This window comes from Phoenix dactylifera, chromosome 2 (genome assembly GCF_051530095.1).
Source record: "Phoenix dactylifera cultivar Ajwa chromosome 2, Ajwa_hap1_PhDact_Kaust_v1.1, whole genome shotgun sequence".
Lineage (NCBI taxonomy): Eukaryota > Viridiplantae > Streptophyta > Magnoliopsida > Arecales > Arecaceae > Phoenix > Phoenix dactylifera.
The window spans coordinates 2387334-2401592 of record NC_143191.1 but is presented as its reverse complement, the minus strand read 5'-3'; the positions used below and the strand labels follow the sequence as shown (position 1 = coordinate 2401592).

The window sequence follows — 14259 nt, the reverse complement described above, 5'->3', positions numbered from 1 at the left end:
AGAAAAGGTGGAATTAGACTCTTTTAAGGCTAGTTTGGATAATCCTACCGGCTTGTTAGGATTAGAAACATAATTTCTAGCATCATTCAATATGAGGCTTAACCCAGCCGATATTAACTAAGCCTTTCTCTGCCCATTCATGCAGGAGGAAAAGAAAACATGCTGAGACCTTTGTTTTTCTTCATATAAGATTCGAACTGATCCACTCTGAAACATTTCTTAGGAATTCTATGAATATAGGCTTAGCCTGACCTATGATTCTATTAGATTGTACAGGATTATCCAGCCCCTTAGGACTTGTTTTGGTTCGTGAGAAAAGAAAAAAAAATATGGTAAACGAAAAAATAAAAAAAATGCTTTTTATTTGGTTGGAGTTTTCAAAAGAGAAATTGAAAAGTAATATTCCTATGAGAATAAAATTTTCATATTTCATGAAAAAAAATCTACGACTTTCCCACCAGGTAGAAATTGCAGTCTTTTTTTAAAAAAAAAATACCCTTAAGCCATCAAAATTCATAGATAAAATCTTTTTTTTTATTAAAGGTATCATAGGTATTTCAAATAATTTTTTTAGGAAAGTATGATCAACTAAACATTAGTCACTATAAAATGCCAAACCTATTTTTTTGGGCATCATATCTTAAAAATCATCTTTTTAGAAAAAGTATTCTAGTAAGAAAAAAATCTTCTCGCGTACCAAAATTAGTCTTAAAAAAAATTTGATATATTATTTGCATAGGATGAATCTTGTATAGCTGAGAGTTTGAAGAGGAAGTACGAGACTATCCATGGGAGGGATGGAGGTGGTGCCAAGGAATCCCCATTTAGACCGTTAAATAGCGGTTTTAGAAGGAAGATGATATGATCACTGATGAGAGAACTGGGAAGAAGATAGGCCGTAATGTGGAAGGAGGCTGCTTGAGCTATCATTTCAAGAGAAAATTGTGACAATTACCAACTGGCAGTCGTGATTCCCCTTTTACATATGTTTAGCGAGGTGTAGTAAAATGAAACTGTGCATTATTACCAAAAAAACCAAACATGTAACTGTTCCATTTAAGAAAGCATAGAGTTTGGAAAAAGCAATCTGAATGACTTTTTTGACTGATTTTTCTGACTTAAATGCTTTAGTAATTCAAAATATAACTAAAAAAAATCACTCAGCGATGGAAGACAGTGAGGGACTTTTTTTTCGATCTGAATCACTATAGCATTGCTCTTGCTTGATTTAATTTTCTTTTAAATGAAAAATAATCTTTAATTAGTATAGTCAATTATTTTCAAAAATATCATCATAAAAATAGTGGTGGAGCAGGTTGTATTGGTGCTGTGGTGGTTCTGGCAGCAAGGTAGCGGCAACGTGGTAAAAGTGGTAGTAGTGGTAAACATACGCTGATGACATGAATTATTTCTTGCTTTTGAAATAATAAAATAAAATAATAAAAGTAAAAATTTCTTATTGAAGTAATGAAAATAATTTATAAAAATAATATCTTATTTTTTAAAATAAAAAATTTAAAATTAAATTGATGCCAAGTGGGTCTTTATTTTTAATTTTCTTCTTCTATGGAACCTTAAGTATTTCATACAATATGGGTAACAACACACCCAATAAAATAAGAAAACAAAATGCCACGGAGTGTTTGCAGTAGCTTCCCCTCCCTGGTCCGCATGGCACCACCAAAATAGCTTGCCATGTAAGTAACCACCCAATATACAGCCTCGTTTGCCTTTCTAAATACATACTTGGCCTAGAAAGCCTTTCTAAATACATACTTAGCCTAGAAAGCCACCCCATCGCTATCCATCGCCCAGATGTCTCACATCATGAGGTGATCCAACCCTAAACCACTCAGACCTCTTGGATCCAACTGATTACCATGATCGAGTCGCCCTCCAATATGATAGAGCTGCCTTGCACAACATGCCGCACATAGCAAAGGCCTACCCAAGTGGCTCGCAGCTCTGCAACACCACCAGCTGCTACTACTTTGGAACTCAGATCTCTAATGACAAAACCTGCACCTCTCCTCCCTCCATCCAAATTTAATCCATCAAAATTGACCTTAAGAAAACTCGAAAATGGAGGCTCCTAAATAAAGAACACCATACGAGATGTTGCCTGAGTAGAATAGAAGTCTCAAATGTCCCGAACTGTCAAAGGCCCCTATAAGGAGGTAGTATGACTGAACTCCGCTGCCTATGCTCGAACACGCTCCACAACAAATCTCGGAAGACAAGTTGCGCTCAACAAAAATTCCAGTGTTCCTAGTCAACCAGATCTAGTAAACAGTGCAAGTAGCTCCAGTAGTCACCTAATGTTGCTGAGTGCTGCCTCTGACCATCACCGAATAGCCTGCATGAACTAGTTCCTCTGACTCCATGCATCCAATGGTAAGCCGCTATGTCCTCCTTGCCCTCTTCTCTCGCCTGGTAGATCGCCTTGGTGTCTACTTTGTAAGCTCTAGAACCTGGTACGCACTCCTCTCCCTTCATCGCGCCCCTTAGGTCCCGCTTGGTCAGGCTCAGACAAGGTACCCCGGTCTTGCTTGCATGTTGGCTTGGCCAAAAGTCATTCAACAAATGCTCCAGTAGAGTTCATAATAACATGCCGCGCCTACAATAAATCATCAGATATTATTGCATTACTCTAGAGTCGCAAAGTTTGTCTGGCCATGCTTTTTAATTGCAACACATTTATGGCTTAGAATAGATCAAATACCATATCCACATTTATTTCGCGATGCTCAATAGATATTAATCAAGTACAAAAGTCAACATCAGTATTTATTTTAAACAAATAAAAATATAGACAGACATCAGATATTTAAAGTACAACTATAAATATGAATATAAATTAGTTAAATTATGTGAATATAAATCAAAAATATTACTGAATAGAAGATAAATTAAGCAAGTAAGATTGCTTAATTCCTTTAAAAGCTCAACAATACTATACATAATTAAATAGAAATACAAATAAACCGAATATAGATTACCAGCAAACACGTACTAAATTAAATATACATAATGGCCATATTCTCTAATAAGTATAGATTGTAAACTTTATTAAGGGACTTTCCCATGCGCTATTAAACATTTTTATCAAAATAGTCAAAACAAACCAAGTTCTCCAATACAATCACAAATTTTAATAAGTATAAGATACCTAAAATCTAAAATTAAATTTTAAAACAAATAAATAATTTTTTAAAAAAAATAATTAATATATTCCTCAACAAAAACAAACTGATCTTTTATCTATATAATGTTAGATTTCTTTTTCTTTTTTTAAAAAACAAACATAACACCTAACAACGTCACCAACATTATACCTTATTGCAAGTTGCATAGGAATACAACCATGAATCTCTGTTTCGATCTTGTGAATAATTGTCACTAAAATTCTAAACTATAATCCATGTAACACTAGATCTACATTAATAACAAATACTTAATAAATTATTTTGTTGACTTGCTTTGAATCAACGTTTTAAAATGTCGACATATCCAATACTGAGCAACCAAGGCCTAAAAAATAGGAAACTTAAATGTAACCAAAATCAGCCAATATTTCCAATATCGAAATCTTGACCAATTTGATATCGAAGCTTAAAAAATATATTTTCAGCATTCATTTTAAGATTTATTAGTAAAAAATATTTAAAGAAAAAATGATTAAAAATTATATTGATAGTGATATCTCATATTTTATTAATTTATACAGGCCAAACCTACATCAAGATCTTAAAAACCAAGATCTCAACCGCAATAAAAACCTCATTCTGAACTTATTGCCAACCTTGCAAGTTGTCTCAAATAAATAAAATCCATAATTTTTTTTTTCTTAAGAAAAGAGGAAGGGGGCAGAAAGGGACAAGCCCACCCCACGTAGCAGCTTCCACTAGGACCCACCCCACCAGAAGAATGTGCGATGCAGGCAAAACTGACCGTGTGTTGGGCACGCATGCCGTTTTTACTCATACCCTCCCCACCCGTGGACTCGACTCGATTATCCTTCTAGGCTCTGGCACGACCCCTTCGTGTGAGTACGTCACACTCGGCACCACCAAAGCTAACAGCGGACTAATAAGCCCCCCACCCCACATGTCCGAGCGGAGAGCATACGACCCACGCGTTTCGAACTCAGACTGCACGGGTGAAAGTAAAGACTCAGTTCCACTAAGCTACCACCTCAGTGGCATTGTTATTTTTTTTGCTTGTTGCAACAAGTCATCGAATAGATTTATACCTTGAGCATAGGGGTGGCAATCGGGTCGGGTCGGACATAAACGGGTCGGGTCAGATGTTAAACGGGTCAGAAAAGTATAAATCTGAACCCGACCTGTTTATTAAACAGGTCTGAAAGTACAAACCCGAACCCGACCTGTTTATTAAACAGGTAACCCGGCCCGACCCGTTTAACCTGTTTAATAAACAGATCGATTAAACATTTAAACAGGTCGGGTTTCCTTCTCTGACCCGTTTAACCAAATAGAGAGAGAGAGAGAGAGAGATGGGAGGCCATGAGGGTGGGTTGGTCATCCTGTCGTCGATCTCGGCCGCCGGTGGGGTTGCTTCTGGCGAGAGAGAGAGAGAGAGAGAGAGAGGTGGGGGGTTCGACGGAGAGAGATAGAGAGAGGTGGGGGTTCGACGGAGAGGTGGGACTGTGGTCTGTGGGAGGGTTCGACGGAGAGAGAGAGAGAGAGAGGTGGTACTGTGGTCTGTGCCTCTGTGGGAGGGTTCTACGGAGAGACTGTGGTCTGTGCCTCTGTGGAGGGTTCGACGAGAGAGAGAGAGGTGGGACTGTGGGAGGGTTCGACGAGAGAGAGAAAGGTGGGACTGTGGGAGGGTTCGACGGAGAGAGAGAGAGAGAGGTGCCTGCTTCGATCGATAGGCCACCCCTACTCAGGGCTTGAGGTTGAGGGGGATGGAGTGATAGACTGGTGGTGGTGGCGCCGGAGGAGGGTTTGGTGGTAGGGTTTATGGGGTGGGGGGAGGATAGAGCGAGTGAGGCATACCGATTGAGAGGGCGCCTCTGAAATCAGCGGCGACGAGGTCGGGTACGGCGATCCTTGGATCTTAGCGGAGAGGGTGAGTCCGACCGAGATCGACGACAGCGGAGATGGAAAGATCGAGTTCGGCAAAGCAGTGATTCGAGAGCAAGGTCCGCCGCCGCCGCCACCGCCGCTGGAGCCATGGCCTTCTTTCCCATCTCTTCCTCTCTCCACTCCCTTGACGACGTTGACGTGCGGTCCCTGATCTTCCGAGGATCTGAGCGAGGCGGCGACTCTGTGAGGGTCTTGAGGGAAAACGGGAGGGAAGACGGCAGACGAGAGAGGAAGAGGGAAGCCTGAATTGGTGAATCCCTGTTCCCTGAATCTCTGATCGAGTGATCAATTCGTGCCCTCGCGAGCTCGCGGTGAAATCGAGCCGAGGGCCATGCGGGCGTGCGGCAGAAAATTGGGCCACCCTGAGCCTTTGTCTCCTGGCCCTTATCTACCAGCCCAACAGGTTATACGGGTTATACGGGTTAAACGGGTCGGACGTCTAAAACCCATATCCGACCCAATTAATAAATAGGTTAAACGGGTCAACCTGTTTATGACCCGAACCTGTTTAGACCAAACCCAAACCTGTTTATGGCGGGTCGAACACGGGTCGGATTGGCGGGTCGGATTATATTTTGCCACCCCTACTTGAGCAACAAAAAAGAAGAAGAAGAAGATCACAACCGTGCATTCTTCATATTGTCATGGCCTCCTTCTGTCAAGGACTTACAAAAAAAAAATTGTAAAATTTTTATCTTTAACGATTCAACAATTTTAGTTAATTTAATATATTACCATAATATTCCCTTCTCTCCTCGATCTACCTCTGGATTGTCTAGAACCCTGTCACAATCCATGATAGATAAGCTTAGAGTGCTGGATTATAGCCATATTCTCATCAATCTAGATGTAGATCAAGCAAAAAAGATAATACTATAGTACTTATTAAATTAATTAAGATCATAAAATCATTAAAATATAAAAATTATAACAACTTTTGAAAAATTCTAGAACATATAAGAAAGATAAAATCTTAATTAAAAAAAACATGTAGACGGACCTATCCCACAACTTGTTGCAACGAGCAGAGTAATAAATATGGATTTAGCTTCTTCATAACAACTTGCACCATCAATAGTTTGATAAAATAACTCAAAATAACTTATCAATTATTTTCCATTAATATTTACCTATATTTACAAAGATTGCACTAAAAATATTTAGTCATTGTAATTTATATAAATCTAATGACAACTTTATGGTACAACTTTACATAACTTGCAAATGTCTATACCATTGATGTTAGTATCATTTTTTGCAGAAGAACAATCCCACATCATCATTAAGACAAAAAAAAAATGAGTTCAGACTTTTTTTAAAAAAAAACAAATTACTTTATTCTTGAATTGTAGATATCTTACGTATTAAAGTTCGTAATCATACTTCTGCTGGTTCCAAGAAAAATGCTGATAAAAACATCCACTAAAAACCACACGTTCTATAACCATGACAACTATTAAATTTCATACATGGCTGTCATCCGTATGATTAGAGAATAGAACAACAAAGCTGGAAAAATTTGCTAAAAAGATTATACAAATATCTGATCCTCATTTTGAAAGTTCTCACCGAATAATATCTCAACTAGGAAAAATCATTCCTCCCTTCAACTGGTTACTTAGTCCGATCAACCTAAGAAATGATTATTAACTAAACAATCTCTCTATTTACTATTTAACTATGTAAACATTACTAATAATTTTTCTTTTTCTTTTTTTTTTGACAGGCTGAATGAAATCACATAATTCAACTACTTCAACATCCAACATCTAACCAAAATGACTTCGATTGCTCAAATTTAAAAGAGAAAGAATTAGCAGCATCAGAAACAAATCAATATGAATCGAACAAGTCAAATAAATATTTATTTCACTTAATATGAACATTTAATTGTCATGACAGAGCTTCTAAAATCTAATTTTCCCCTAAAAACACATGTTAAAAACTAAATTTACTTCGCTGTTTGCTAAATCATTCTATTCAGAATTTCCATGCCATTCTTTATCACAGCTTACTTATTTTTCACTACATAAATTATTGTCCTTGAGCATCAAGCTTGTATCATGCTTGTATCAAACTATGCTTTCTAACGTTCTAAAATGAAGAAAGGAAAGAAATAGAACTTGCCACCATACCCCATAAGAACCATCCTACATTTTATACAAGTTACACTTTTCAGAAAAAAATAAAGCTACACAGCCTAGACGTAACATCTAAAATAACCACACGAATTTCATTGCAATCTGCTTTATTTTGAGTTTGTTGTATCATATACCATATGCTCAAAGGTAGCATATAGCCTGATATTACATTCCTTGCACAAACTTATATTACCTCTTCCAATTGTGTTCAAACTCATAAGAAGAAAGCTGACAACATACGTTATTGTAGACAATAAAACTGGATTCAAAAATAACATATGGGATCGTTCGCTGGAGTACCGAATTAGATCCCAGTACCCATAGTTTAATGCGAACACAATCCACATAACAAAAATAGTTCCATCTAAGTGCGACCAAACAGAGGAAAGGACCCCACAATAATCTCCCCCGAACTTCGCCCCCAAGGAAAGGTTAGAATAAAAGGTTCGGGGATCCTGGTAAAACCTACCATACATTACACTTCAAAAAGGCTTCATATCTAATTTCAACAGTCAGCCATAATAATTTGGAAAAGGTATCGTATGCTTGAGACAGTTAAGAACAAAATTACAACGTAATAACCATTAAAACAGTTTAGAGTTTAGACTTAGCAGGCACCCCAATCATATCATATTCTAACAAAATCATCACCACCATTACAACACATGATTTCAGCAACAGGCTTGTAAAGCAAATGTGCAATGAAGAAAAATTGGTTACAACCCAAATAAATTCAAATTCAGTCTCCTTCATTCACTCATATTAAATGACGAGACCCTCTGGCCGGTGTTATACGTCCAGGAGGTCATTTTCAATGAAGTTGACTGACATATGTAAGAGAGAGAGAGAGAGAGAGAGAGAAAACCCATTTAACCAGTATCCAATTACAACTAAACAAGAATAACAGCCATTTTCCGAAATTCACATAGTTAGTTCAATTAAATACTGTATTACAAACCTTGTGGCACGAAAAATTATATTCTATGAACAATGAAAGAAGCAAATACACCAACCAATCATATTAAATTATTAAGACATCAAAAGTTAAAACATCAGATTTTGCATGCTATAATTTACATACAAATCCCCAAACCACAAAACCTGAAAACACCAAACACCACCAACATATTAACAATGCAAGAATAACTTTCAAAGCTGGACGTTCCTTTAACCAGCATATAGAAGTGCAAACATCGCATTCAATTAAATGTTAAAAAGGAAAACTGTCAGCTTCAGTTTGGTTAAACCAAATATAGTTGAAATTATTGCACTTGAAGGCCTGACCAAAAGATCTTCTTCCATGTCATTCTACACATTACCGGGAAGAGGATTTGGTATAATGGGCAACACTTCACATTATAGTGAAAGAAATTATTGGCCTTGGCCAATGGACTAGGGAAACAGATGGAATTTTCTAAACAATTTGACATACATTTTATTAGCTTAATTTGACATTATAGAAATTGCAAATATATTAAAAAAAAAAATCATCAGTCTTGACCAACAAATATAAAGATGGGTGTAGGTGATCCAAACTATTTGATGCATTTTATTAGCTTATATTAACATCAAGATAGCCTAAAACCAAAAATGCTTGACAAATGTAGTTCTCTAAACCTAACCAAAACAGGTGGGGCAAAACTTGGGAAGTTTGATGCTGCTACAGGGACGGCTCCAAATGCATGATTGAGACCTCAGCGCATGAAGACTTCCCAGACATAAATTTAAAAATGCAGCCAACTAAGCAGTACAACGTAGCAAATTAACAATCAAGTCTGCTATATCATAATACGCAACTGCAACCTCTGGTTGCCATTGTATACCAAATACAGCTTTACCTCCTTTAATTCTTGTAAAATCCACAGTGGCACTTCGTACTGTCACGTTGGATGCAGGTGGAGGCAATTAAATAGTAACGTCGCTAACAGTGAAGACTGAAGTGGGTAAAGAACAAGCTAGACCTCCCTACATCAAGACCAACTCATTTCTTCAAGTTATAATTTAATTAAAATGGGAAAAAAGGATATCATATAATCTGCTTGCAATTTCTTCTATTGGAATTAGCACAGCAACCAATGGACCAAGCCCACAAAGCAATGGAGCCCAACTGCAACCTCTGAATATCATTCCATGTCACAATACTTTACATTACAGGAAGGAGATTTGGTACAACGGGAAACATGAGATCAGGAATAACCCAAGAAACTAAGAAATTACCCTACATACAATTATCACACAGACCAATTAAGCAAAGGAGTCCAGCTGCAGATCAGGATACTCCGTCCTACATCTGACCGGTAATTAGCAACTTACAAACATAAAGCATAGAAACTGATATTTAAGGAACGATCAGGCCTGCATGTAAGGGTGCTGAATATGAGAAAACAGGCTGCAATTCTGCTGGATCTGCCCTACACAGGCTTAATCTGCTAAGAAGATAGAAGGAAGAAAAGCCTGAAGGGCTCTACAACTAGAACTTCTTTTTGCAGCACCAAGTTAATGATGATACATACCCCACGCTCCAGAGTTGAGCTCTATGCTAATAAGATGGGTAGGTGACCGGATGTCTGGCACCAGGGTGACTAACATTGTTCAACATAGCCCCCAAAACACGCCTACTATACTCATAATTGCCATTGCAGAGCCCCCTACTTATTAACCCTTCAGCAGATGCTGTGACATCAAAAAGTTGCTAATGTATGAGATCAATAAGAAGTAAGAAAATTAGTTTGGCAGATGCAGGATAAATCTAAGGAAATCAGTCACACCTTGGGGATAAGCAGGAGAAATAGAATGGGTGCCACCAGAGACCCTGTAGTTAATTAATTCCTGTGCTGTTGTTACTGGATTTGCTCGAGACGCATCTGTGTCTGGAGCATGCACAGAATGCATTGGCAATGGTTTTGGTAGAGGAGAAAATGGTTTAGGTGTTATTGGAGAGATGGTGTTTTGAGAGGGCTTGTCTTGGCCAGAAATCTGTTCAAATTGAAAAAGTTAGGTCAAACTAGCATAACACAGGTGATGTAATAATACAATGCCTAGAGGCAATTGGCCATCCAAATTAAATCATAAAAAATTGCATCTTCAGACCATATTCAATAAGTTATCAACATTGTTATTTTGTTTCTATGTGAGTACTAATTTTAAAATTATTAAAAGAATGAAAAGCAAATAACTTTTCTAATGATCTAATAATTTCTGATTATGTAAAGATACACAAAATTACTAGGTACCTACAGATACTGTGTAATGCAAATAAAGCCATCAATAAGACTACATTGTAGAAAAAAATTGCAAACCATTTTTATCATTAGTTCATAAAAATCATTTTTTATCTCTAATAATTTCTGAATTATGCTACGATCTTTTTAATAAATGGTAATGAATGTCTGCATACAGCTAATCTGGAACACTAGTCCCTAGATTTCTACCATGATTAGAATCTCCTAGTCAAACCTAAAAACTGTGACAGATTGTTAAGTCACTAAGGATGACGAAAGAAGAAGGGGAGAAGGATTGGAAGGGAGAAGGAAATCAAACACGCACCGCAAATTTAAGAGTTTTATTATTTAGACGAACAAGCCCTGAAAAAAGCTTAACAGCATACTCAGCAATCTCCTCCGTTTCATATTCCGCGAAAGCATAGCCCTTGTGACGGTTAGTTTCCTTATCCCGAGGTATATATAGGTCTATTACACGACCTACCTGAATAAGAATATCATACAATACTCTCTCGCTGATCTTTTCATCCAAATTACCTATTAAAAAAACAGATAATTAATACAACAACAACGTCCTTCCAGGAGTTGATAAAATTGTTTAACCACACTAGTTTCCTACAAAAGAAACTTTATAGAACAAAATAATAAACTTAATAACATCAAATGAGAGAGACGGCAACAATTTGCAAAATAAAAACCAACTCATAAATAGAATGGAATTCCAAAGTATATTTTCAGCTGATTGATAACATAAAGAAACAAAGAAAGCACGGAAATTGGATAAGCAATTCCAAAACAAGCACACTATCATATAATAAAAATGAAAACGTATAAAAAGGGTAATGCAAATCATTGTGGACATACTTGCCACAATGTGAACATACATGCCATCTTAGCTCGAGAGCCAGTTTATTTGTTCATAAAAGCACTGGGTACCAAAGTAGCACCAAATTGCTCACAAAACAAGCTCAAAGTAGAATTGAAAAAGTTGATGAAAAAAAGGGAACGAAAAGCATAAAACCAAAAGTCATTATTGAACAGCTACTACACGATGAAGAAGCAGGACTAAGTCCAGACATGAGAAACAGTTGTTGCCAAACCTCCCAATGAACCCGAAATAGGCCATGAGCGTAGATCTACCAAATGATAAAAATGCCTCAGATTTAATCATAAACCACTTTGCCCCCGTTGTATGCTTATACCTTTACATTTTTAAAGGTATAAGCATTAAAAACCTTGCAAGAATTCAACTACTTGAAAGAATGCAGTTGTCATGCCCAAGGCAAAAAATTCCTATAGCTACACAAAAAACAAAGAATTACATCTGCAGCAACAGCAATACACTGTTAACCAAAGAAACAACAAAACATTCTACTAAAAGAAAGCAAACTCACTATCAATGTGACAATTGTAAAGGCCTAAAGCTCCCTTCAAATTACAGTATAGCAAGCATTATTCCCTAAAATTACCAGAAGCCTCCACCCACAAAAGTCTGACAACAAGAAATGGGCTTTGATCCAACCACTACCAAATATGCATTTCATATTAATCTAGACATATAGGCAAATGCAATTAGAAAGCAGTTATAATATCTTCAGAGGATAAGAATATCAGATAAAAACCCACTTCATATCTTTTTTTTTTTTTTGAGAGATGACAGAACCCCAAAAAACCCAGAAGAATATTAAACAAGGACATGCAATCTATCTTTGTTGAATAATTTCAACTAGTAATATTTGTTACCTGGACCCTTCCATTTTGCCATAACTACCACCAACATTTCCATGATACTCAGAAACGGCTTCATGAGACATATCAAAGTCCAAGGCCATAGCACATATAGTCAAAAGAGCAAAACAAAATGTTTCAAATAGTTAAAAACCGGGCACTTTGTGCCATAAATTTTTAACAAATCAGTTAGATAATGATCTGATGGCAACTAAATAACAAATAACGGTGCATCTGCTCAGACTCAAGAGGTTTCGAGCTGATTTGTAAAAATATGGAGCACTTCAATACCCCAGGTCAGAAGAATACAATGTTTCCTCCAAAATATTCGCAGAAGATGCAAGTCCAACAAAGCCATAGGACGATCAAGACATGAGAAGATCGACAATGAATCTTGCTAAGACTTCCGTCAGGACCAGCTCACAGGATGCACCCTAACCCAAGCAATTTCAAATAAACCCTCACTAAGGACTCAAGAAATCAACAAAATTTAACCTTTCGGAGATAATTCGGAATTTCCATATCCAAGAAAACAACAAATCTCTGCCCTAAAGCCAATCTAGGCATCAAAATTTTAAGGCATCATAACCAGATCTAGCAACAATTTCATGCCAGAAATTAGTAAAACCCCAAAAATATCATCCAAATCCTCTAACTACTCCACTTCCAAGCGAAATCATACGTGATAACTAAGCGTTAGCAAAGAACAGCACCAATTGCTTATCTACATCTAACCGGATATAAAGGTTAAAGAAAACAAACAAGAAACGAAAACGATCTTCCGATCTATCAAACAAAACACAACAAGAGAACAGATTATAAAAGATTGTTGAGGAAATTATTCGGCAGCGTACCAATATAAACCGTGCAAGATGGATTCCGAGCCATTAGCCTCGAATCGAAGAAATCCCTCCAAGGATTCAAGCCTCCGCCGCAATCACCACCCTGTGGATCGATAGATCAAATCGAAATCCAAGTCCAATTCGATAAAAACCCTAAACGGGGTAGAAAGACGCCAGCCAAGAAAACCTAAACGAGGTTTTTCGAAGGAGAAGAAGTTGCCTTTTTGGGCGAAGGGATCCTTCACAAATAGAAACGCCGCCGACATAAGCGGTATGTTATCCCACTCCGTCGCCGCTTCGGATACTTGGAAAGAATCTATACCGTTCATACTTGGAATCACCCGGCATGGTGTCTCTCTCACCCTCTTGATTTGCGTGCTCCGCGGGAACTTTCTAATTGAGGAGCGTAGAAACAGTCGCTGGATAAGCATAAGATTTTCTATGCGGGGATCGGTCGGCCATGAATTTTTTGTTAAGAATATCGAGCGGATAGCTTCGCTTACGTCTTATAGTTTTTTGCGTTAATTATAGTTTTAATAGTGCGATATCGTCATTTTCCGTTTGTTTTCTCCGTTAGTCAAAATGGGGGAGAGCGGTCAAAATCGCTGAAATATGGCCTTATGGTAGTTTTTTTATTTAGGTTTTTTTTCATAAATATCCTTCTAAAAATTCAGATTTACAGAAATATCCTCTTAAAATTTATATTTATCTTTGTACCTTCATAAAATACTATTTTTACATAAATACCCTTAATATAACGGTTCTTCTAACACCGTTAATAAAAATTATATTTGTTTTGATTAAAAATAAAATAAAATTTTAAAATTACTTTTTTGTTTCCATCCCAATCGTCTTATAATTTTTTTTTTGCACATCTACCTATTAAGGATATTTTAATCATCTTAATTTAAAACTGTTAATTTTTTAACGGTGTTAGATGGTGTGGGTATGTATGTAAATAGGATAAAAAAGGGTAGAATAGCAAAACAAATGTTTTACGTGGACATACATGCAAATATCAATTTTGGGAAGGTATTCATACAAAAATCGATATTGAGGAGGAGAATCGTGCAAAAAAACTTTTTTCTTCTTCTTCTTCTTCTTTTTTAACCGGCGCCTCACACTAGATGAGCCTAATTGGAGTTTTTCATTAGGTGCAAAAGAAGTCCAGATGGTTCAAAATTGGAAAGAGATAGAAAATTGTTTATTTTATTTT

At 36.9% G+C, this 14259-nt stretch overlaps 1 protein-coding gene across 4 annotated transcripts; it reads right to left on the bottom strand.

Moving 5' to 3' along the window:
- Positions 1-1543: 1543 nt before the first annotated feature.
- LOC103719502 (RNA-binding (RRM/RBD/RNP motifs) family protein) lies at positions 1544-13276 on the bottom strand. 4 transcript variants are annotated; one of them, XM_088714947.2, is made up of 6 exons: positions 13056-13276; positions 12217-12274; positions 10799-11010; positions 10021-10228; positions 9766-9925; positions 1544-2617 (listed from the first exon to the last, which is right to left on the bottom strand). In XM_088714947.2, exons 2-5 carry the CDS (start codon positions 12257-12259, stop codon positions 9792-9794), a joined length of 597 nt encoding a protein of 198 aa, XP_088571073.1. In that variant the 5' UTR covers positions 12260-12274; positions 13056-13276; the 3' UTR covers positions 1544-2617; positions 9766-9791. The 4 variants fall into 4 exon arrangements, with proteins under 4 accessions (XP_088571073.1, XP_088571074.1, XP_088571072.1 ...); XM_088714948.2 differs by lacking the exon at positions 12217-12274 and having other exon boundaries at positions 13056-13275; XM_088714946.2 differs by lacking the exon at positions 1544-2617 and having other exon boundaries at positions 9350-9925; positions 13056-13275.
- Between the last annotated feature and the right edge of the window lie 983 nt (positions 13277-14259).

Bases quoted from the DNA above. Each gene is read 5' to 3' on its own strand.
- LOC103719502 (XM_088714947.2), bottom strand. From the start codon at position 12,259: ATGGAAATGTTGGTGGTAGTTATGGCAAAATGGAAGGGTCCAG. The intron at 10,229-10,798 runs GTGCGTGTTTGA...CAATTTGAACAG, and splicing joins ATAAAACTCTTAAATTTGCG to ATTTCTGGCCAAGACAAGCC. The intron at 9,926-10,020 runs GTGTGACTGATT...TTGATGTCACAG, and splicing joins TTCTCCTGCTTATCCCCAAG to CATCTGCTGAAGGGTTAATA.